Source organism: Podarcis melisellensis (genome assembly GCF_964234715.1).
Source record: "Podarcis melisellensis genome assembly, chromosome: 13".
Classification (NCBI taxonomy): Eukaryota; Metazoa; Chordata; class Lepidosauria; order Squamata; family Lacertidae; genus Podarcis; species Podarcis melisellensis.
Window position 1 is genome coordinate 44,500,378 of NC_138545.1, and position 22,600 is coordinate 44,522,977.

Consider the following 22,600-nt stretch of genomic DNA (forward strand, 5'->3'; position numbering starts at 1 on the left):
TCAAACTAGCAGAAGGCAAAGACATCAAATAAGACCATTTGCATCTGAGCCCCTAAATATTCAGCAGGGAAACTGATCTCTCACAGGCTTTGGAAACGTACATGCGTTGGCCTCAATTCCCAAAGCAAAAGGTTTAGTCTATTTACTGCGGCAAAAATAGGAGACACTTAAAAAAGGTCTTCCCGACTATTCAATCCAGAATCGGTTCGCAAGGTTTTGGGGTTTGGCATTGTCTGAAAAGTTAGCACATCAAAAGCGGACTGGGAAGAGGCAAAGCAAAACAAGAACTTCTTTGAAATGCGATTCCTCCCTTCCTCTCCTAATATATCAACAACGCAGAGGTGGTGAAGATTTGCCCTCTGTGAGCTCATTTGTCCTTTCAGAAAGACACACTGACTTGACTTATGAATTTTGGGCTACGACTCCATTCATATTCGGAAACTGCTCTCTGGTCAAAGTTCGGAGTTTTTTTGTTCATTTAGTCACCTTGCAATACATGTATATGTATTCAGGTATTTTTTTCCTCCCAAAAAAGTCCGCATCAAGGTAGCCCAAATTTTCTGCCAAAGAACAGCTCAGTTCCGTGAAGTATATAAATTACTCAAATTAAACAAAAATGGCATTTTTGTCGGGCACTTATTTTGAAGAAAGGTTAAAGAGCACTGGAACACCGGACTCCTCCTGGTCCTCTGGAAAGTTGGTCCTCCATCTGGCTCCTTAGATTCTATCAGGTACCTGCCTATGTACCTCTACCTATCTTTGCAGCCTTGAGGGACAAAAATGCAACCTTTCGCAGCACCGTTCAGTTCCACATCACAGAGCAGTTTTATGCTGCAATTTAGAACACACATAGGTTTTGTGATAGAGGGTTCCATCCAGGCTAAATTAGTTGAACTTTAATCCTGCACTCATTTTAGTGGAACCTTTGTTAGTCATGGCTAACTTTCCTCACTGGAAATTAAAGGGTGATCCCAGACGGGGACAATTTAACAGCACGGAATCGCTGTTCTACTTTAAGCTGGAAGCGGAATAGCCACTCTAATACCCTGTAGCCAAAGGGCAATCTCTCTTTCCCCAGCCATGTAAGTTAAGAGAGAGAGAATCTGCTCTGCGACCACTGTGTGAGGATAAAAAAGGTAAAGGGACTCCTGACCATTAGGTCCAGCCATGACCGACTCTGGGATTGCAGCGCTCATCTCGCTTTATTGGCCGAGGGAGCTGGCGTATAGCTTCTGGGTCATGTGGCCAGCATGACTAAGCCGCTTCTGGCAAACCAGAGCAGTGCATGGAAACGCTGTTTACCTTCCCGGTGGAGTGGTACCTATTTATCTACTTGCACTGGCGTGCTTTCGAACTGCTAGGTTGACAGGAGCAGGGACCGAGCAGCGGGAGCTCACCCTGTTGCGGGGATTTGAACCGCCGACCTTCTGATCAGCAAATCCTAGGCTCTGTGGCTTAACCCACAGCGCCACCCGCGTCCCTACTGTGTGAGGATAAAGGATTACAAACTCTCTCCCCCTGCCTCGCTACCAATCACAGTTGCCTTCAACTGCAGTCTCTTTTTTTTGGCGGTGGGGGAAACCAGATTTAAAGGTAGTATTATTTAGGTAAATGGAAGGGTTACTGTGACACAGCTGATTCCTAGGAGGAGAGCTAGATCCTAGAGAAGGAAATGGTTAGAATGCAATCGACAAAACAGCTGAGCAATCTTCAAAGGCCATACTGTATGATCTAACCCAGGCATGGCCAAACTTGGCCCGCCAACTGTTTTCTGTGACTACAATCCCCATCATCCCTGACCATTGGTCCTGTTAGCTAGGGGTGATGGGAGTTGTAGTCCCAAAACAGCCAAAATTGTGATCTAAACCTGGAGAAAATGTACAACTGTTCTATTGAGCTATAAAACTCAGAATTTTTGAGCTACGAATAAAAATAAAAATCTGAACTGCAAACATGTTTATTTTATTTCGTAAAATGTGTTTATTTTATTTCGTAAAATGATTGTGGGGGGCAAAAAAAAAGCCCCAAAGGGGTTTACGAAAAGATAAAGTGGGGGATGCTTTGTTAAGGGGATGCAGATTCCTCGTTGAAAGTCAGTAAAAGCACAGCTATTTCACAGCAAGGGCCCAGTGTGGAAACAGCCAGAAGGCAACCAACTTAACCTGGATTCAAACTAAAGCAATTTAAACCACAATTTCACTATGCAGCTGTTTCCAATGCAAACTGAGGCTGATGTTTGAACTTAAGCGTTATTTAGACTGAATGGTGGTCGGTGGCTTTGGCGACGGCCCAGACTTTGGCAAAATGAAACTCAAGAGAGACAGTTAAAATATGGTGGGAACGCAGTGAGCATCGCTGAAGAGAGGCAAAGAATCAAGGACCCATCTTTCAGAAACACAGCACCATTTTCCTGTTTGCCTTGGCTTTTACAAACAGTTGGAAATTTTACAGTTTCTGATGCTCCACTCAACTATGATTTGCAGAGCAATCCTAAGCTCTGAAAACTCCTACAACTCAGTGCAGAACGTAGAAGGAACCACTTTTGCTGTGCTAGACCCAGCATTGGGGCAGCTGAGAGACCGGCCTTCTGAATTCGCACAGCAAACCCATGAAAGACATGCAGTGGTTCCTTGGTTCTCGAACTAAATCTGTTCCGGGAGTCCGTTCGACTTCAGAAAACATTCAAAAACCAAGGCGCAGCCTCCAATTGGCTGCAGGAGCTTCCTGCACTCAATTGGAAGCCGTGTTGGACGTTTGGCTTCCGAAAAACGTTCGCAAACCAGAACACTCACTTCTGGGTTTGCAGGATTCGGGAGCTGATTTGTTTTGGAGTCAAACCGTTCGACTACCAAGGTACCACTGTGCTACCAGCAACAGCAAAAAATGAGAAAGAAGAAGTTTCAAAGCTCTACTAGAGGCTTTACCCAAATACGGCCTGGAGCACAAATCTTCATCGTGGCCATAGATCTTCCACTGGCCTCCTCGTGCCTGATCACCCCTCTCCGATGGCGTCAGTGACCAGTTCCCCAACCTGGAGCTCAAATATTGGGAAAGCTGGTCACCCAGGCTCCGGCAGTTCCACCGCATGTTGACAGATTCCCGGTCGCACTCATAGGTGCCTAGTGCCTGGGCAGTTGCGCTGGAGTTTGCAGACTTCCAGGAGACCCCCAAGCACTGCATGGTCCCAACGTTGAAAAGCCGGTTCCGGGAAACCCATTTCCACTTCTGAGCTGGGAGGCTGGTGTTGCAACTCTTGGAAATTTTCACTAAAGAGTCCTTAGTCTCCAAGCAGCCTTGCAGACCACTGCTATAGATGAGGAATATCCCAGAGTCTGTGAAAATTAAAACAAAATACAGTCATACCTCGGGTTACAGACGCTTCAGCTTGCGTTTTTTTTAATTACGGACCCGCCGAAACCCAGAAGTACCGGAATGGGTTACTTCCGGGTTTCGGCGGTTGCGCATGTGCAGAAGTGCTAAATCACGCTTTGCGCATGCACAGAAGTGCCGAATCACAACCCGCGCATGTGCAGGTTGTAAACGTGCACCCCGCACGGGTCACATTCGCAACCCGAGTGTCCACTGTATACTTTTTATATACAGTGGTACCTTGGGTTACATACACTTCAGGTTACATACGCTTCAGGTTACAGACTCCACTAACCCAGAAATATTACCTCAGGTTAAGAACTTTGCTTCAAGATGAGAACAGAAATCATGCAGCAACGCAGCGGCAGCGGGAGGCCCCATTAGGTAAAGTGGTGCTCCAGGTTAAGAGCAGTTTCAGGTTAAGAACAGACCTTGAGAACGAATTAAGTTCTTAACCTGAGGTAAAGGGACCCCTGACCATTAGGTCCAGTTGTGACCGACTCTGGGGTTGCGGCGCTCATCCCGCTTTATTGGCCGAGGGAGCCGGCGTTTGTCCGCAGACAGCTTCTGGGTCATGTGGCCAGCATGACTAAGCCGCTTCTGGCGAACCAGAGCAGCGCACGGAAACGCCGTTTACCTTCCCGCTGGAGCGGTAACTATTTATCTACTTGCACTTTGTGCTTTCGAACTGCTAGGTTGGCAGGAGCAAGGGATTCGAACTGCCGACCTTCTGATCAGCAAGTCCTAGTCTCTGTGGTTTAACCCACAGCGCCACCCACGTCCCTTCCTAACCTGAGGTACCACTGTATAAAAAAACCCTCCATGTAGTTAGCAACTCCCTGTCACAGACAGGACCATCCTCACAACAACACAGGTCAACCCGCTAATTCAGAGGACAGTTTGAACCTATGAAACTGATTTTGGCCTGACTGCACTGGCCGACAATTAAGTTTCTGAGCCCAAATCAAAGTGCTGGTTTTGGCCTACAAAGCTTTAAAAGACTCAGGACTGCAATATCTCAAGGGCCGCCTCTCCCCTATATGAACCGACCCAGACCCTGTAATGATAATCATCTGAGGCCCTTCTCTGTGTGACCCCTCCATGAGAGGTCTAGAGGGTGACAACATGAGAAGGGGCCTTTTTTGCAGTGGCTCCCCGTTTGCAGCATGCTCTCCCCAAAGGTATGTTATCGCATAACGTACCTTTAGGCACCAGTCAAGTGTTACGTTCTACTCAGGATGCGAATGGTGCTCCGGAACGGATCCCATTCGCATCCAGAGGTACCACTGTACTATATTTTGTGTTCTTATTTTGTAATTTTATGTTCCCCCGTGATCGTTGGAGAAAGGTTGGTATACACATTTAATAAACAAATGCATGAAATGAAATGAAAACCTGAGTTAGAGCAGGCATAATGTGGAATAGTGCCCAGATCTGGTGGGATCTGTTTTCAATAGCCCCATAATGGTAGCAAACATCTCTGCAGGAATCAAGTATGAGATAGTTTCCCAGATGGCAGGGGCAGCCAACCAGAATAGTACTGTATACAACCGCCTCTGAATATGAAAACATGCATTCTTGCAGAACCGCATTTTACTTGCTGCTTTGCTTAAAACCCCAAACGGTTATTAAAACCTGCAATTACCTTCTCGCACCAAGCCAATCTCTTTAGCAAAGTTCCTCTCAAGACCCAGGCCATAGCTGGAGTCGGGCTTTTGCCTTGTTTCTGGCTTAAGGTCAGGGTTTTCAGCTGATGAGATGTTGCTTCTAGATTGTATACAATGTGCTGTTCAGATGACCATAACACTTCCGTCAGCAGAATGTGAGGGGAACTGGTTTTCCTCCTGTAGCCCACCCCCCTCCATAATTCTGCTCCAAAGGGTTGGGGAACCCTCCGCAAGGGAATCGCCAGAAATCGATTGCTTCCATGTCCTGCTGATGGAAGCCATACTAACACAATACAACCATCTGAAACCCTCCAAGAGTCCCTATTTCCCAGGGACAGCCCCAAATTTACAGAAGCAGTTTATGATTTAAACCCGGAATGTCCCGCTTTTCCTTAGGACATCCCTATTTTCCTCAGAGAAATGTTGGAGGGTATCAGGGTGGAATTGATTTAAATCAAATCTATTTAAATCACAATTTAAATTACTAATCGCTGTGGTCTAAACCACTGAGCCTCAAAGGCTTGCCGATCAGAAGGTCGGTGGCTCGAATCCCCGCGATGGGGTGAGCTCCCGTTGCTCTGTCCCTGCTCCTGCCAACCTAACAGTTCGAAAGCACGCCAGTGCAAGTAGATAAATAGGTACCGCTCCGGTGGGAAGGTAAACGGCATTTACGTGTGCTGCTCTGGTTTCGCCAGAAGCGGCTTAGTCATGCTGGCCACATAACCCGGAAAAACGGTCTGTGGACAAACGCTGGCTCCCTCGGCCTGTAAAACGAGATGAGCGCCGCAACCCCAGAGTCGTCTGCAACTGGACTTAACTGTCAAGGGTCCTTTACCTTTACCTTTTTAAGACTTGATTTAAATCACTAGTCAGTAAGACTTGATTTAAATCATATTTTTTACAGAAAGACTCATTCTTGCTGGTATAATATTAATATTTACAACCAGAAGAAGGTTTCATCTTTGGAATAATAAATTTTCAGAGTTGTTTTTACAGTTCTATCAAAATTACTCATTTAGTTATACTATTAGAAAGAAAAAGGCAGGTAATTATGAAATTATTGTTTATATTTGGACAACTTTTCTGCTGTACTTTATTGGAAGGAGAATAATAATCATTTCCTTAATAACAATTTAAACAATTTATTTAACTAAAACAATAACATTATAGCATATGTATCCATGTTTGTAAACTGATGTGGTTAAACGATTTTTTTAAAAAACAACAACACAACCTTAGACTGAGTTTTAGCACACATGAAAAGCTTAAAACAAATCCTTATTTCCTGATGAATAGCCTTTGGACTATAATGTAACTTAAATAGAAAACTATATTTAGAAAGATTTTTCATCCAAAAGCATTTTATTTTAAAAATCCGATTTAAATAAAAAAATCTGATTTAAATTTTTAAAAATCCGATTTAAATTTTAAAAATCTGTGTGTGTGTGTTTAAAATCACTGATTTTTATCTACCCTGGAGGGTGTGGAGTTATGTGACCCACCGAGCCAAGGAGATAAGTAACTAGACAACCTTATAGGGAAGCTTTTTTTTATGTTCAATGTTTTATTATGTTTTTATATAGGCTGGAAGCTGCCCAGAGTGACTGGGGTAACCCAGTCAGATGGAAGGGGTACTGTTATTGTTGTTGTTGTTGAACAGGGCATTCCTATTTTCTGAGGAGATTTCACCCCTTCCATATCCAGGAATCTGCTGATATTCTCTGCTGATTCTCCAGAGAGAAGGAGGCGTGTTCTGCTCTCTACTTATTCTACTCCAGCACCACGTCAGTCAGTCAGTCAGTCAGTCAGTCAGTCAGTGTGTTGGAGAGAGAGAGACAGTGTGTTGGAGAGAGAGAGACTGAGAGATCGTGTGTATAGATAAGGTTGCTGCTAGGAGCAGCTGCAGACACTCAGTGCGGTTCAGCATTTCTTTATGCTTAGACCTCATTTAGCTCTGTATATAGTTGTATAATCAGCATCTTGAGAAGTAGAGACATCACCTTCCCAACAAAGGTTCGTATAGTTAAAGCTATGGTTTTCCCAGTAGTGATGTATGGAAGTGAGAGCTGGACTATAAAGAATGCTGATCGCCGAAGAATTGATGCTTTTGAATTATGGTGCTGGAGGAGACTCTTGAGAGTCCCATGGACTGCAAGAAGATCAAACCTCTCCATACTGAAGGAAATCAACCCTGAGTGCTCACTGGAAAGACAGATTGTGAAGCTGAGGCTCCAGTACTTTGGCCACTTCATGTGAAGAGAAGACTCCCTGGAGAAGACCCTGATGTTGGGAAAGATGGAGGGCACAAGGAGAAGGGGGCGACAGAGGACGAGATGGTTGGATAGTGTTTTCGAGGTTACCAGCATGAGTTTGACCAAACTGCGGGAGGCAGTGGAGGACAGAGGTGCCTGGCGTTCTCTGGTCCATGGGGTCACGAAGAGTCGGACACGACTAAACGACTAAACAACAACAACATAGTTGTATAATAGTTGTAGATAGAATAAAAGAAGTTATTCTACAGAGCTGCTCTCCAAGTCGTTTATATACTCCGCTAGACTCTGCTGTGCGACGACTGTTTACTTGTGGAAGTGAATCCGGTGCTCACAACTCTAAGCTGTGAGTCCACAGCACTTTGACCTGTTCCTGTCCAGAAGGTGGTCTCTGGAAGTGCTACCCAGCTCGCCTGGCCCAGTCGGGGCTGAAGTGCATGAGTCCAGTTGGTGGCACTGGCTCAAAGGGCGATGCTGACATTTTCATTGGAGAAATATTGGAGGGTATGCCATATGGATTTATTTTTTTTATCATTCACTCTCAATATCCCTTTCTGTGCAGGTACAAAAGGAAGCAATGGTGTCAGCAGCCCCAAAAACAAAAGACAAGACATAACAGGTTCTGTTATGGCTTCGCCATGCTCCTGGATAGATGAGTTTAGAAACCATAAGGTCATACTCAACTGTCCAGACCAGAAAAAGAATTTGTGCCTATGACCGAAAGGGAGAGATCGGCCGACTCTAAAAACAGACAAAGGGCTAAAAGTAGAAAATTACCACTTGCAGGAGAACTTAGAAAATTACAGCCGCTGGAGGTTTCAGAACCTTTTACAGGAAGGGGAGACACAAAGGCAAGTTACCTGAGGAGGGAAGAGCAAAGGCACAAAATACTCTCTTAATATGGGACCTCCTAGCCCTGCCTGTGTGATCTAGCAAGTCTCACACAGGGAGTGGAAGTGCCAAAAAAAATGGAGATAGAAATATATTTTCCTCCATTACATTTCCTGCCCTTCGGATGTGGCTGTATGACGCTGAGCCATAATATGCTGTCTAAACATGTTCTTAGCCTTTTCTTTTTTAAAAAAACACACACCCTGAAAGGTGAATTTCAGCACTGCAAAGGATGCTTCCAGACTGCTGACTCCTGGCACAACCTCTTCTGTCGTAAACGGCTAGCAGAATCCCAACCGGTGCCGGATTAAACCCTGCGGAGGCCCCTAGGCAGTCAAAATCTCAGGGGATCCCCTCACAAATTTTAGGAGAGAAGAAAGCTTGATTGACACTTTCTTTCAAGATCAGTATTTCAAAATCAATTATGATTTTGATCCGTTGTCCCAGCGCCCCCTGTTAAGTTGTGGGTGAACATATCAGACGACACAGCGATTCTTCCAAAGCTGCTCTTTATTTGTAAGCTGGAACAGAACTGAACTGAGGAGCTCAGTCAGCCTGCTTATATAGAGCTCCACAACAACGTAACTGTAGCAACTTTCTCAGACTATCCAATCACTGAACGTCACTTTCGATCCTTCATTTGCATACAAACTATCCAATCACTGAACGTCACTTTTGGTCCTTCATTTGCATAACTATCTACAGTATCCCCCTGCTGGCCCAGGGTGAGAACTTCAGTACATAACACCCCCTAAAAGGCATGGGGCCCACAGGCTGGTGCCTAATCTGCCTACAGTCATACCTTGGGTTACAACCGCTTCAGGTTGCGTTTTTTCAGGCTGCGGACCACCAAAAACCAGAAGTACCGGAACAGGCGCGGGTTGCGAACATGCATCCCGCATGGGTCACATTCGCAACCCAAGCGTCCACTGTATTTGGTAAATGGGCACTGATTCCGACCAACTTTCCACATTATGGCTGCATCCACGCACCAGGGAACTCTGGGAATTGTAGTTCTGTGAAGGGAATCAATGCAAAATGACGCCTTCCATCTGTAGCAAAGGACTCCTCTCAGGCGATGCTCCTTTCCTAGGAGGAAGAGAGCCTGTGGACCTAACCCCAAGCCAGGAAGTTGCTTTCGAGGTTAGAAAATATAGCATTTTTTAATTTTTGGGTGGCGAGACCTGGAGGAAGTAGAAAACTCTATATCCAATTGTTACTTGTTCAATAAGCTGCTCATCTAAATACCATTTGGGGAAGGTGTGTGTATCATTTAGAAAACACCTTCTTTTTAGCAATATTCAGAAAATACCCTCACACCCATTTTTTTCTGGACTAGACTTGTAGGATCATCTACATCCAATAAAACAGAAATCTTTTTTTGTGGCCAACTTGGAGACGTGATAAGTTAGTGATGACAGAAACTCAACAATATCATTTGTATATAGGTGAAATAGGACAACAGCTTAAAAATGGCACGGGATCTGTAAAAGATGGATCTTTGGTACACTGCACTTTCCGGCACGTATTAATATAGAAAGTTTTAAAGAGAAAAGGGAGTATTTTTTTTAGAGTTAATTAGACCACTTTTCCCTGAAATCCCAAAAGGGCAATGCTGCCTTTAGATCAATAAAAGCTTCATAGTATATAAAGCACCTCTGAGGGTTATGTGTTTGTTTGTGTTTATATTGCAAAAACAGCCTAAAAAGGGGGGGGGGGTAAATCATTGCTCCAGAGCCTCTGCTGCAAGCTGTTTCAGAGCTTTTACACAAATAATAATAACAACACCCTTTTTAAAAACAACACTCAGAGGTCTTAAATGGTGCTTTAAAATGCTGCCCACACACCCGGCCACTGTTGGTGGCCAATCTGGATTTCCACAGAGAAAAGGTTTCCTATGCAAAGCATACCTCAGGTTGCTCCAGAAGGTCAGTCGAGTTAAAGTGCCTCCATAAGGACCTTCCATCCACCCTCCTAAGGCAAATCCATGCAGCAGTTGCAGGCAGAAGACTCAGGTCACATAAACACGGATGCAAGTGTGAGACACCTTTGCCCCTACCAAACTAAAAGGTAAAGGTAAAGGGACCCCTGATCATTAGGTCCAGTCGTGGCTGACTCTGGGGTTGTGGCGCTCATCTCGCTTTATTAGCCTAGGGAGCTAGCGTACAGCTTCTGGGTCATGTGGCCAGCATGACTAAGCCACTTCTGGCGAACCAGAGCAGTGGATGGGAACACTGTTTACCTTCCCACCGGAGCAGTACCTATTTATCTACTTGCACTTTGATGTGCTTTTGAACTGCTAGGTTGACAGGAGCAGGGACCAAGCAACGGGAGCTCACCCCGTCGCGGGGATTCGAACCACCGACCTTCTGATCAGCAAGTCCTAGGCTCTGTGGTTTAACCCACAGCATCACCCGCGCCCCCCCCAAACCAAAGTTAAATTCTGAATCAAACTGGAAGCCCGTCAGTGTGCACGAATCTAGTTTTTAACAGGTCTGCGGTTGTACTAAGGGAAACCTGGGAGAAATAGAGGATAAACTGGAGCAAATTCAACAGGGACATAAATGGAGAGAAGCTACAACGGGGCAGTGCGGAGCAATAAAGGGTCGAGAATCCTGGAATTTCTATGGAGGAAAAGCTGAAGTCCACCCCATACATTTACACCCCATGCCTTCCCCCGATGAATCACTGGGAATGTCATTTCTCTCAACAACTTTCAGCACCCATAACTAACTTCCCTTTCCCAGAATTCTTTGCGTGAAGCCATGACGCTTGGCGTGGCATAACTGCTTTAAATCATGAGTAGGCAAACTAAGGCCTGGGGGCTGGATCCAACCCAACCGCCTTCTAAATCCAGCCTGCAGACGGTCTGGGAATCAGCATGTTTTTTACATGAGTAGAATGTGTCCTTTTATTTAAAATGCATCTCTGGGTTATTTCTGGGGCACAGGAATTTGTTCACTTCCCCCCCAAAAAATATAGTCCGGCCCCCCACCAGGTCTGAGGGACAGTGGACTGGCCCACAGCTGAAAAAGTCTGCTGACCCCTGCTTTAAATGTATGAGTTGGAACTGACCTACCACACCCAAGTGTGGTATACAGACCAGGTTCCACTGCATGTTGATACTGATAGCTGGTTTGGCCAACTACAAGATGTTTCACAAAAAGCCTTTCCACATCACTGATACACTGATTCCGGAGGTCCATTCTTAACCTGAAACTGTTCTTAATCTGAAGCACCACTTTAGCTAATGGAGCCTCCCACTGCCGCCGTGCCGCCGGAGCATGATTTCTATTCTCATCCTGAAGCAAAGTTCTTAACCGGAAGCACTATTTCTGGGTTAGCGGAGTCTGTAACCTGAAGCGTATGTAACCTGAAGCGTATGTAACCCAAGGTACCACTGTATTCAGGTCTGTTCCTTACTGGCCTGCCTTCTTCTGAGCTCACATGACACATACAGAACCAGAGAAGTGACTAACCAGAAAGTCTTCTGTTCTGTTGCCTGCAGTCCTGCGATAACTTCCAAATTCTGGAAAAATAATATTTGCTACTATCGGACTGGAATATCGTTCCGGTTTCCCTATTTTAAACAGCGGTGATGGCTGTTGCTTGCTTTTTGTGTTTTTGCTTCACATTTAGGAGAGAAGACTGCATTAACAAAGCACTTTATTTCAGTTTCCTTCTGACAATTTTCGTGTTCTTTCACAAAACGCAAAAGCCACTTCCGGGAAATCCAGCTGAATCCCAGGAAACTGCGGGAATTTTGCATTGCAATTTCACGTGATGAAATTCCGGGTGGTATCCTGGCATACAGTTCTTTCCCACCACCTTAGCACGACATGGTTAATATACTGATCAAAATGCTGGTTTAGTGCAGCACACAGGGGACTCACTGAGCGGGCAGTTCGGTGGCGGCTTGTGGGCCGGTAAAACGGTCTTCGTGGGCCGCATCCGGCCCATGGGCCGCACGTTGCCGACCCCTGAGCTACAGCATCCTATAGACATGTTAATGGTGAGCCAGGAATGCCCCCAAGCGACAGCAGCAGCACTGACAGGGATTCATAAGTTTGGGTTGGAACCAGTGCCGGTTTTACATGTAAGCTAAACAAGCTATAGCTTAGGGCCCCACTCTCTTGGGGGACGCCAAAAAATTTAAAGGGGAAAAAAACTAGATGTACATTTCCAAAGTATAAAAAAACAAAATAAAACCTATTTACATCAACAGTGTTTTGTGTTGTGTAGGTTCCTATTTGTTATGTGCAAATAGCTTTACAGTGGTGCCTCGCAAGAAGGACACTGACAAACTGGAACGTGTCCAGAGGACGGCAACCAAAATGGTCAAAGGCCTGGAAACGATGCCTTATGAGGAACGGCTAAGGGAGCTGGGCATGTTTAGCCTGGAGAAGAGGAGGTTAAGTGGTGATATGATAGCCATGTTCAAATATATAAAAGGATGTCACATAGAGGAGGGAGAAAGGTTGTTTTCTGCTGCTCCAGAGAAGCGGACACGGAGCAATGGATCCAAACTACAAGAAAGAAGATTCCACCTAAACATTAGGAAGAACTTCCTGACAGTAAGAGCTGTTCGACAGTGGAATTTGCTGCCAAGGAGTGTGGTGGAGTCTCCTTCTTTGGAGGTCTTTAAGCAGAGGCTTGACAACCATATGTCAGGAGTGCTCTGATGGTGTTTCCTGCTTGGCAGGGGGTTGGACTCGATGGCCCTTGTGGTCTCTTCCAACTCTATGATTCTATGATATGCGCAAACTGCCTTGCCCCGGTGAGCAACCTGGATGCTGAATTCTGCACCCGCTGAAGTTTCAGAACAGTATTCAGAGGCAGCCCCATGTATAACACATTGCAGTAATCTAACCTAAAGGTTAGCAGAGGCTCTTGACTCCCATCCCACACATTACTTCTCTTGGTTCAAAGAATAATAAAAAGGACTCAGAATTGTCATGTTGGTTTTTTTAAGAGATCTCACAGCTTTGCTTCTAAACCCTTCCACTCCATCCAACATGTAGGCAGAAGTGACTCAGTAATCGAAGAGAAACTATCTTTGAGCAAATTAAGTTAGAGAAAAAGTTAGATGCCAGTTGTCTGATGGACGACTGAGTTACGCCAACAGTTCACTTCTCATTTTAAGAGCGGCACTTCGAAAGCAACAGGCCACCCACAGTACAACATAGTTATGTGGCTTTTAAAAACACACACTAGAAATATGCCAGTGCTCAAAAAGGAGTCCATTAATATATCTTAAAGCTCAAGAGCGAGAGACATTAGAACCTGTCTTCCTTTTACACAGTGCTGTGTTCCCACCATACATTAAAAGCATATTACTTCCCCAAAATAATTGCAGGAACTCTCATCTACCTGTCACAGAACTGCAATTCCCAGCACCCTTAAAGAACTGCAGTTCCCAGGCTGCTTTGGGGAAAGTCATGTGTTTTAAGTGTGCTTTAAATGTATGGTATATAAGCAGCCTCAGTCAAACTGCACCAAGTGTTTTTAAAACACATCATTTCATATTCTGTGCATCTCTTTACTCTTAATTTCATTTTAGCTTGTTTTACTTGCTAAGCAGCAACAGCATTCTAAGCATTTAATACAGAAGTCCTCACAATACCAGAGAACTAGGACATTATTATTATTCCCATTTTACAGAGAGGAACACTGTTCATGGCCACTGTTTTGTGGTGTGAGTTATGACTACAGGTCTCCCACATCCAAGTCCAATGTATTAGGGAACAAACTACAGGTAAAGTACTTAATTCGTTCCGGAGGTCCATTCGAAACCTGCGGGACCAGAGATTCACAGAAGACTGGTGTAAATTTACGGACTATCTGAAAAGTACTGTTAATTGTGATGACCAGATTACATTTGTAGGTTTGCAAGAAGTTTTGTGAGGTGAAATATTTGAATTATTGCAAAAAGGGATAAAGAGGGGGATTGTTAGTTATGATAATTAAAGGCAATATGAATTTAATAAATGCAGAAGAAATGATAAGAATGGTGGATCATCAGAGGTGCTGATGGAAGTCCAAAAAGATTGTATAAGATGTGAAGTTTTGTGGTATGTATGATAATTAATATGTTAAAATTTATTTATTTATTTATTTTTAAGTACTTAATTCGTTCCGGAGGTCCGTTCTTAACCTGAAACTGTTCTTAACCTGAAGCACCACTTTAGTTAATGGGGCTCCTGCTGCTGCCACACCGCCGGAGAACGATTTCTGCTCTCATCCTGAAGCAAAGTTCTTAACCCGAGGTACTATTTCTGGGTTAGCGGAGTCTGTAACCTGAAGCGTATGTAACCTGAGGTACCACTGCACATTCTTGAATCTCTTTGCATTCTTTGTTTTACCAGCCTCCTCCAAGCTGCTGCCCCTCCAGATGTTTTCTACTAGAATTCCCATCTACCCCGGCTGGTTTTTACGTGTAAAAGGAGCTGCAGGCAGCAGAGGTCTGCATTTGGTTGGAGCAGCGTACTGTGTGAGTGGGGTGGTCCATTCCTCCTGCTCCCCATTTTCCAGGGGGTAAGGCAGGAATACAAGTTTCTGCCAGTGTTGAGTAGGTACCTGGCTGGCTGGAGAGGTGCGCAGGCTGCTGGGTGGGAGGAGACAGAGAAGAGCATGTGGTTGTGGGCGATCTCCTACCCCAATCAGCCTATGCAATAAGCCATATATAAGCTGCTCACCCCTTCATGGATCACTGCCTTGCCGTGGCGAAGGGGCTTGAATAACCCAGAGAAGCTATCAACTATGCCGAGCAGGGCACCCAAGATGAACAGATCATAGTGGAGAGTTTTGACCAAACGTGATCCAACTGGAGGAGCAGTAGTGATGTATGGAAGTGAGAGCTGGACCATAAAGAAGGCTGATCGCCGGAGAATTTATGCTTTTGAATTATGGTGCTGGAGGAGACTCTTGAGAGTCCCGTGGACTGCAAGAAGATCAATCCTATCCATTCTGAAGGAAATCAGCCCTGAGTGCTCACTGGAAGGACAGATCCTGAAGCTGAGGCTCCAATACTTTGGCCACCTCATGAGAAGAGAAGACTCCCTGGAAAAGACCCTGATGTTGGGAAAGATGGAGGGCACAAGGAGAAGGGGACGAAAGAGGACGAGATGGTTGGATAGGGTTCTCGAAGCTACCAGCATGAGGCTGACCAAACTGCGGGAGGCAGCGGAAGACAGGAGTGCCTGGCGTGCTCTGGTCCAGCGGGTCACGAAGAGTCAGACGCGACTAAACGACTAAAGAACAACAAAAGCTGCTCTCACTCCATCACTGCATCTTTTGCTCTAACTTCCCACCCAAAACTGAGACAACCCACCGACCACACACTGCTTCATTCCTGACCCTTTTCCCAACAGCTTCCTGCTCCCCCCATTTCCCAGCGGCTTCCTGATTTACTTTAAATTGCATTTTTTTCGCTTCGTAAGCCACAATGAGGCTCTTTTAGAAATTTATCACGCTGCAACGTTTGTTTGTTTTTGTTAATCCTTTGGTTGCAGACTGCATGGAAACTGGAGCAAAAAAGCAGGGGTTTTATTTATTTCTTTAAATGTCACTGTCTGGCGCAACTGACCGGGTCCAGACACTGGAGCAAGTTTTGCAAATCTGGCCAACTTGCAAGGCCAGTGTGCATGTGGAGCAAATACACTGAACCTTTGACAAAGCTCTGGGGACCAACAAATGCCTCTCATTAGTTTCCCCGTCTCTATCACTGTTGTTGCTGGCCAAATCGCTATCCTCCTCGGACGGACAATTGGGAGACCAGCTTGGAAAATGCTTTTGGAAACACTGATTCCTCCGGAAAAATCCGGTGGTGTGTTAGGGTTTTTATTATGGCTGGACACATGCAAAAAGCCTGCAGGGTTGCAAGGCAGAACTGGTGGGTGAGAGAATAAAATTCCCAAACCTTAGGGGCGCAGAGACAAGAGCATTTATTTCAAATGCAGCAGGGATCAGATCTTGCAACTAGAGAAAATCCTCTCTTTTTTTTTTTTTTTTTTTGCTGATGGGGAGGTAGAAGAGAAGAAGAGAAGCGCCCCCCCCCCAAGTTTCTTTCAAAAACAGCCACTTCCATCTCCTCCTCCCTTCGCAATTCCAAACCACATCTGGTTCCATTCAGGTTTCTCCTCCCCTCTTTGCAAAACGCAAGCTCGCGTACACCCCCCCCAAATGCCCCAACAACTGCCCAAAATGGGGGGGAGGGAAATCGGGGTGGGGAGAAAAGTGCATGCTAACTTTGTGAGGAGCCGATTCCCCCCTTCTTCTTTTTTTAAGAGGCAGATATACAAGAGTACCTCCTTTCACCACCACCACCCAACCTCCCGCCCTTCTTAAAAGACGCTGCAAGTTTGGAAGTGGAGGAAAAACAAACAGATCTGGCCAACTCAGCCCTACCTGGGAGAAGAGCGCAGAGTCCGAGCTCAATGGTCAGAAGGATGCCCAGGGCGCAGCTCAGCAAGCGAGGCCGTGGCGAAGAGGGGGGGCTGGGAAGTTTCATAGCTGGGGGCTGGGACTGATCTCCCTCTCTTCTTCTCCTTCTTTTGCGTCTTTGCGCACTCTCTCTCTCCGTGCTGACTCAGGGTCCTTCCCTTCCCCTCCTCCTGTTGGGAAGGTGATGGGAGGGTAAAGAGACAGGGAGATGGGAGAGAGACAAGGAATGCGCCCCCCCCCTTTCAAAAAAAGAAAAAAGCGCCCCTCCCCTGCCTTCTAAGAATTCAGACGCTGCGTCACGAGCCCCACAGGCTGCCCAGCCAGTTGTGGGCGGAAGGGAAATGGGGGGGGGGGACGGTGGGGAGAGAAGCTTTCTCCAAGACTTCTCAAACTTTTTTCCGCGGTTTGGCAAGCTGGATGTGCGCTAAGAGGAATTGCAACACGTTGCAAGTGAGGCGGAGGGGGACGGAGGGGAGGAAAGGAGAGAGAGAGAGGCTCTGGTTCCTGTTCTTCCCCAAATCCTTCTTGCAAGGGGGCGGGAAGCAAGCTCTCTCCCTCTGCCCACCTTAAAAATCAAGAGCATTTCTCCCCACCGCGGCCGCACTTTTAAAAGACACCTCCTTTTTCCTCCCAGCTGCACTCGGGCATTTTTAAATGGGCGCGATGCTGCGCGCGGGTGCATGTTTTGTCTTGTTATGCACGGGGAACGCAAGGAGAGCAGCTTTTGCAAAAGCGGAGATGGCATAGGTTGCCTGGGATTGCACGGCGATATCAGGTCTACCTCCACTCAGACCCAAAGTTAATGGACTAGATGTCTTGCAAATAATAAGGCTTCCCCCTCCCGCTCCAGTATTTTGCAACCCTGCATTTTGGGATGATTGGTCACCACCAATTTGTTATATTTCATATGCAACTCAAGAGCTGCAACGCTCCATCTTTTGGTGTCGCCCCCAACCCCAGTGCGATAATCTGCTTCCAAATTTGCCACATTGGAAACTTCTACCCCCCCCCACACACGGAAAAAGCATAAAATAGGCGGACCTATTATAAAATCACCAGACTGCAATGCATCCAAAATATTATCAAGACCAACTCTCCTCTCCAAGTCGCAGCCCCGATATGTGGAAATCTGACACGTTGAAGGCACTGTCCTCCAATTTGTCTCTCAGCCTATTAAAGCAAGCTAATTTTCCATTCCTTGAGGGCACAAGGAGAAAGGGAGGACAGAGGACGAGATGGTTGGACAGTGTTTTCGAAGCTAACATGATTGACCAAACTGCGGGATGCAGTGGAAGACAGGAGTGCCTGGCATGCTCAGGTCCAGGTTTCCTCAAACTTGGCCCTCCAGATGTTTTTGGCCTACAACTCCCATGATCCCTAGCTAGCAGGACCAGTGGTCAGAGGTGATGGGGATTGTAGTCTCAAAAACATCTGGAGGGCCAACGTTGAGGAAGCCTGTGTGGTCCATGGGGTCATGAAGAGTCAGACACGACTAAACAACAACAACAAATTTTCTATTCTGGGCTAGAGACGACACTATGCAATTGAAATGCCTATACACTTTTAGACTGCTGTAAAATACAGTAGTATTACTTTGCAATTATGGTTATGCCTTTCTGGAGCTGAGGTTAAGCTTGACTGCTTTTATTATATATATATTTATTCGTTACCTTTCAGAAAAGAGAACTTAAAGCGGCTAAAAAAACAACAAAAATAACCCTGCAACACCACCGTCAATTTATTTGTATGCCGCCATTCCACAGTTTAAACCCTGCTCAAGGAGGATTGCAACTTGAAAAGATTGGCATAATAACAAAAGTAGCCATAATCAATATATAAAACACCTCAAAAAATACACAGGAAAATTGAACATTTCCTCATAAATCGCCATAGATCTAAATAAATAAATATGCAGAAAATTAATACCAATAACGGCAACAACAACAAAACCAACAAAATCCCCTAAACGATACCCCAGCCCAACATGATAAACTTCAAAACTGAGTTATTATATGTATGAGTTTAACAGCTATTACAGGGCACCACAGGACACCTGAACTCACCCATGGTCATAATAATGTTCAGTGAAGACTGAACAAAAGGCCTGGATTTTTTTAAAAATACCGTATGTCTCTAGATACACATGACTAGACATAGACTAGGAAATACAGTGGTACCTCGGGTTAAGAACTTAATTCGTTCTGGAGGTCCGTTCTTAACCTGAAACTGTTCTTAACCTGAGGTACCACTTTAGCTACTGGGGCCTCCCGCTGCCGCTGCTGCGCAATTTCTGTTCTCATCCTGAGGTAAAGTTCTTAACCCGAGTTACTATTTCTGGGTTACCGGAGTCTGTAACCTGAAGCATCTGTAACCCGAGGTACCACTGTTTGTCATTCCCCTTTCTGATTGAGGTCTATCACCCAGAAAAAAACAACAACAACACACACACACACATAAAGAGAAATCTCACCATATTAGGCTACATGTGTATTCTCTTCCAGGACCGGCCCTACCATTAGACAGAATGAGGCAATCTTCTTGGGCACCAGGTGGCAGGTTGCAGAGAGCAGTGGCAAGATGGTGAGGGACAGAGCTCTGCATACCATCATATGAACCATCTGACCTGCACCTCCTAAACTAAACTTGCCGCCCTCAGGTGCAGTGGAAGGCTCTGTCATGACTCCTGTACTGAAGTGAGATTGAGCTACCAGCTTCTGTGCACGGAATGGGAAGGGGCGCTGTTCTTCGCCTCAGGCGGCAAAATGTAATGGGCCAGCTCTGTACAAGATTTAAACTACAGTGGAGGGCTTCTTGACATGGAAATCGAGGCCTAGATGCTAGCCAGTCACTTTGAGGGCCGATGCAGAATGTGGCATCTTCTTTGTTCCTGACTGGTATCTTCACAATCTGAGTTTCTACGAACCGCTTTGAGGGAGTTCAGTTTATGAAGAAAGCAGGTAGATTTTTAGGAAACCAAAAACATAAAATTGCTACGGCAAAACCACACGTGCAAGCCGTAGGCTGCCATCCTGGAGGTCATCTAAATACAGTGGTACCTCAGGTTAAGAACTTCCGGAGGTCCGTTCTTAACCTGAAACTGTCCTTAACCTGAGGTATCACTTCAGCTAATGGGGCCTCCCGCTGCCGCCGCCACACAATTTCTGTTTTCATCCTGAAGCAAAGTTCTCAACCTGAGGTATTATTTCTGGGTTAGCGGAGTCTCTAACCTGAAGCGCCTGTAACCTGAAGCGTCTGTAATCCGAGGTACCACTGTACACAACAGAACTAGCTTTTGCAAGTTAAGAAGAAAGCCCAATAGCTGCTCAAGCCTTCAGCGAAGTAAAGAAGAAAGCCGCTGTAAATGGGACAATCCTGGGGCGACTTACAGGCTGCGATTCCACGTCACAACACAACGCAGCAATCCAGGACAGATTGATTCCCAGTCCACTGTAATGTGCATTAGGAACTTGGAATTGATTCAGAGAACTGTACACAGTTTACTTACAAAATCTGAAGTTTACCAAGTGATGACTTCATTTTGTTCAGCGGGGGGAATCAGACTGATGAATTCCTAACATTAGCACCACTCCCTGAAGAGCACACAGCTCAGTTTAGTAAGGAGATGGAAGCTTTTACAGACCATTTCACAGGAAAGAAAAATGTGATCTGAGCGGGCTAAATTTAATGTCTGCTGTCAAGGGTCCTTGCAAACTGTAGGCAGTTTTATCATTTATTTACACACACATGAATAATCCCACATGTTATTCTCAAATCAGATTTTATTTGTGGGCCATCTTGAACTAGATCTTAATGATGACAAGTTGTCACAACAATTGGATCCTGTGTTAGCTTTCCAAAAGACCATTACACAAGTTCAGATATCAAAGTTGGTCAAGCAGCAGCAAGAATAAGAACCTTTAAATTAGTCTTCAACCTCATCAGGACACCACAGATTTATGAATTACAAAGCAAGCCTCTGCATGTCTACTCTGAAGTAAAACCCCACTGGGTTAAAATAGTCTTTGTCTCTTGTAGGTGTTTATAGGACTAGTTTTTCATGGTCAACATACTGGAGATAATAATAATAATAATAATAATAATAATAATAATAATAATAATAATAATAATTTTTATTTATACCCCGCCCTCCCCAGCCAAGGCCGGGCTCAGAGCGGCTTACAAGCAATAATAAAAACAAGTTTAATGATTACAACTTAAAAACAAAATTAAAATACAACATTAAAATATTGAAACATTAAAATATTAAAATGTAGCCTCATCGCAGGAAGAGAAGGAAAGGAAAAAAGAAAGAGAGGGAGGGAATCAAATTGGCTCCAAGCCAAAGGCCAGGTGGAACAACTCTGTCTTACAGGCCCTGCGGAAATAAATCAGATCCTGGAGGGCCCTGGTCTCATGAGACAGAGCGTTCCACCAGACCGGAGCCAGTGTTAAAAAGGCCCTGGCTCTGGTTGAGGCTAATCTAACTTCCTTAGGGCCCGGGACCACTAGGGTGTTGCTATTTATGGACCTTGAGGCTCTCCGTGGGGCATACCAGGAGAGGCGGTCCAGTAGGTACGAGGGTCCTAGGCCGTGAAGGGCTTTAAAGGTCAAAAGCAGCACCTTAAATCTGACCCTGTACTCCACCGGGAGCCAGTGCAGCTGGAAAAGCACTGGGTGAATATGCTCCCATGGCAGAGACCCCGTGAGGAGCCTCGCTGCAGCATTCTGCACCCGCTGGAGTTTCTGGGACAGCTTCAAGGGCATTAGGAAACTTAACAAAACTAAAAACTTAACATAGGCAGATGGGCACACATTGGTTAGCACAATGAGTGGCTTCCACATTATTAATCTAAACAAAATAGACATAATAAAGGTTACTGGGGCAGGTGCAGTAAAAATCCCAACGTTTGCCTGCTCGGCCAGGAAAGTAATATTCCAAAGTTGCAGAAAATGGCCACATTCTGTGTTGACAGAGCATGTTGGACCCTTTGTGGGAGTCTTCCTCTCATTATTATTATTTCTATATACAGTGGTAACTTGGTTCTCAAATGCCTTGCTTCTCAAACGCCAAAAACCCGGAAGTAAATGTTCCGATTTCCGAACGTTTTTTCAGAAGCCAAATGTCTGATGTGGCTGTCAGTTATTGTTTCCAGGGCACCTGCACCAGTTAGAAGCTGCACCTTGGTTTTCAAACATTTCGGAAGTCAAACGGACTTCCAGAACGGATTAAGTTTGGCACTCTTGTTTTTGCTATTTATTTTGCGCTTTTGTTTTTGAGGCTTTTTTGGTTAATCTGTTTTTGTGACTGTGTGGAACCCAGTTCAGCTACTGATTGATTGATTGATTGATTGATTGTGTGACTGCGGAAATGGATAAAAGTCCGCCATCCAAACAATGACTATCATCAGTGCAGGTAAGAAAAGGAAAAAACTTTAATTTTTATCATCTTCCATACTGTCTTACTCATTTTACAGTACAATACATTGATTATTACTTTCATTTTATGGATCCAAAGTTTTGTTTATTATGCATGTTCTATGGGGGGAAATTCTGAGTTGTTGCTGAAACCTCTACTATTATTCCTCTGGGTCATGACCTGTCTAAATATTTCTCAAAGCTGGAAAGATGCTTTGACCTTTGCTTGAGATGCGTGGTACAATAAATCCTTGCTTCTCATCACCCAGGAAAAACCCACGCATGATCTGAGGGCTACCCAGGGGCAAAGCATCCTCAGATGATTTTGCTGCAGTGCGCTGACCTTCATATGACCTACATGAACAAACACATGATAAACTGCTTAGTCCTGCCAAGTATGACTTCATTTTGGAAGAACTACTGAGTTGCATTCTTGTTTGGGCCTCCTCGGTGCTCCTCAACTGTACGTCTGTTCGTATTGTTTCCCACTTGTGACTTGTGAATAGATATGTTGTTGTTCTTTAGTCGTTTAGTTGTGTCCGACTC

The 22,600-nt window shown here is 45.1% G+C and overlaps 1 protein-coding gene across 1 annotated transcript in view; it reads right to left on the reverse strand.

The window, feature by feature from the left end:
- MRC2 (mannose receptor C-type 2) overlaps window positions 1–16,986 on the reverse strand; it is a 77,257-nt gene extending 60,271 nt beyond the window's left edge. The window contains exons 1-2 of the mRNA XM_081883799.1: window positions 16,604–16,986; window positions 2,925–3,332 (exon numbers count right to left, since the gene is read on the reverse strand). Coding sequence (XP_081739925.1) covers window positions 2,925–3,332; window positions 16,604–16,706 — 511 coding nt within the window. The 5' untranslated portion in view covers window positions 16,707–16,986. The remainder of the gene's footprint in view (window positions 1–2,924; window positions 3,333–16,603) is intronic.
- Window positions 16,987–22,600: the final 5,614 nt, after the last annotated feature.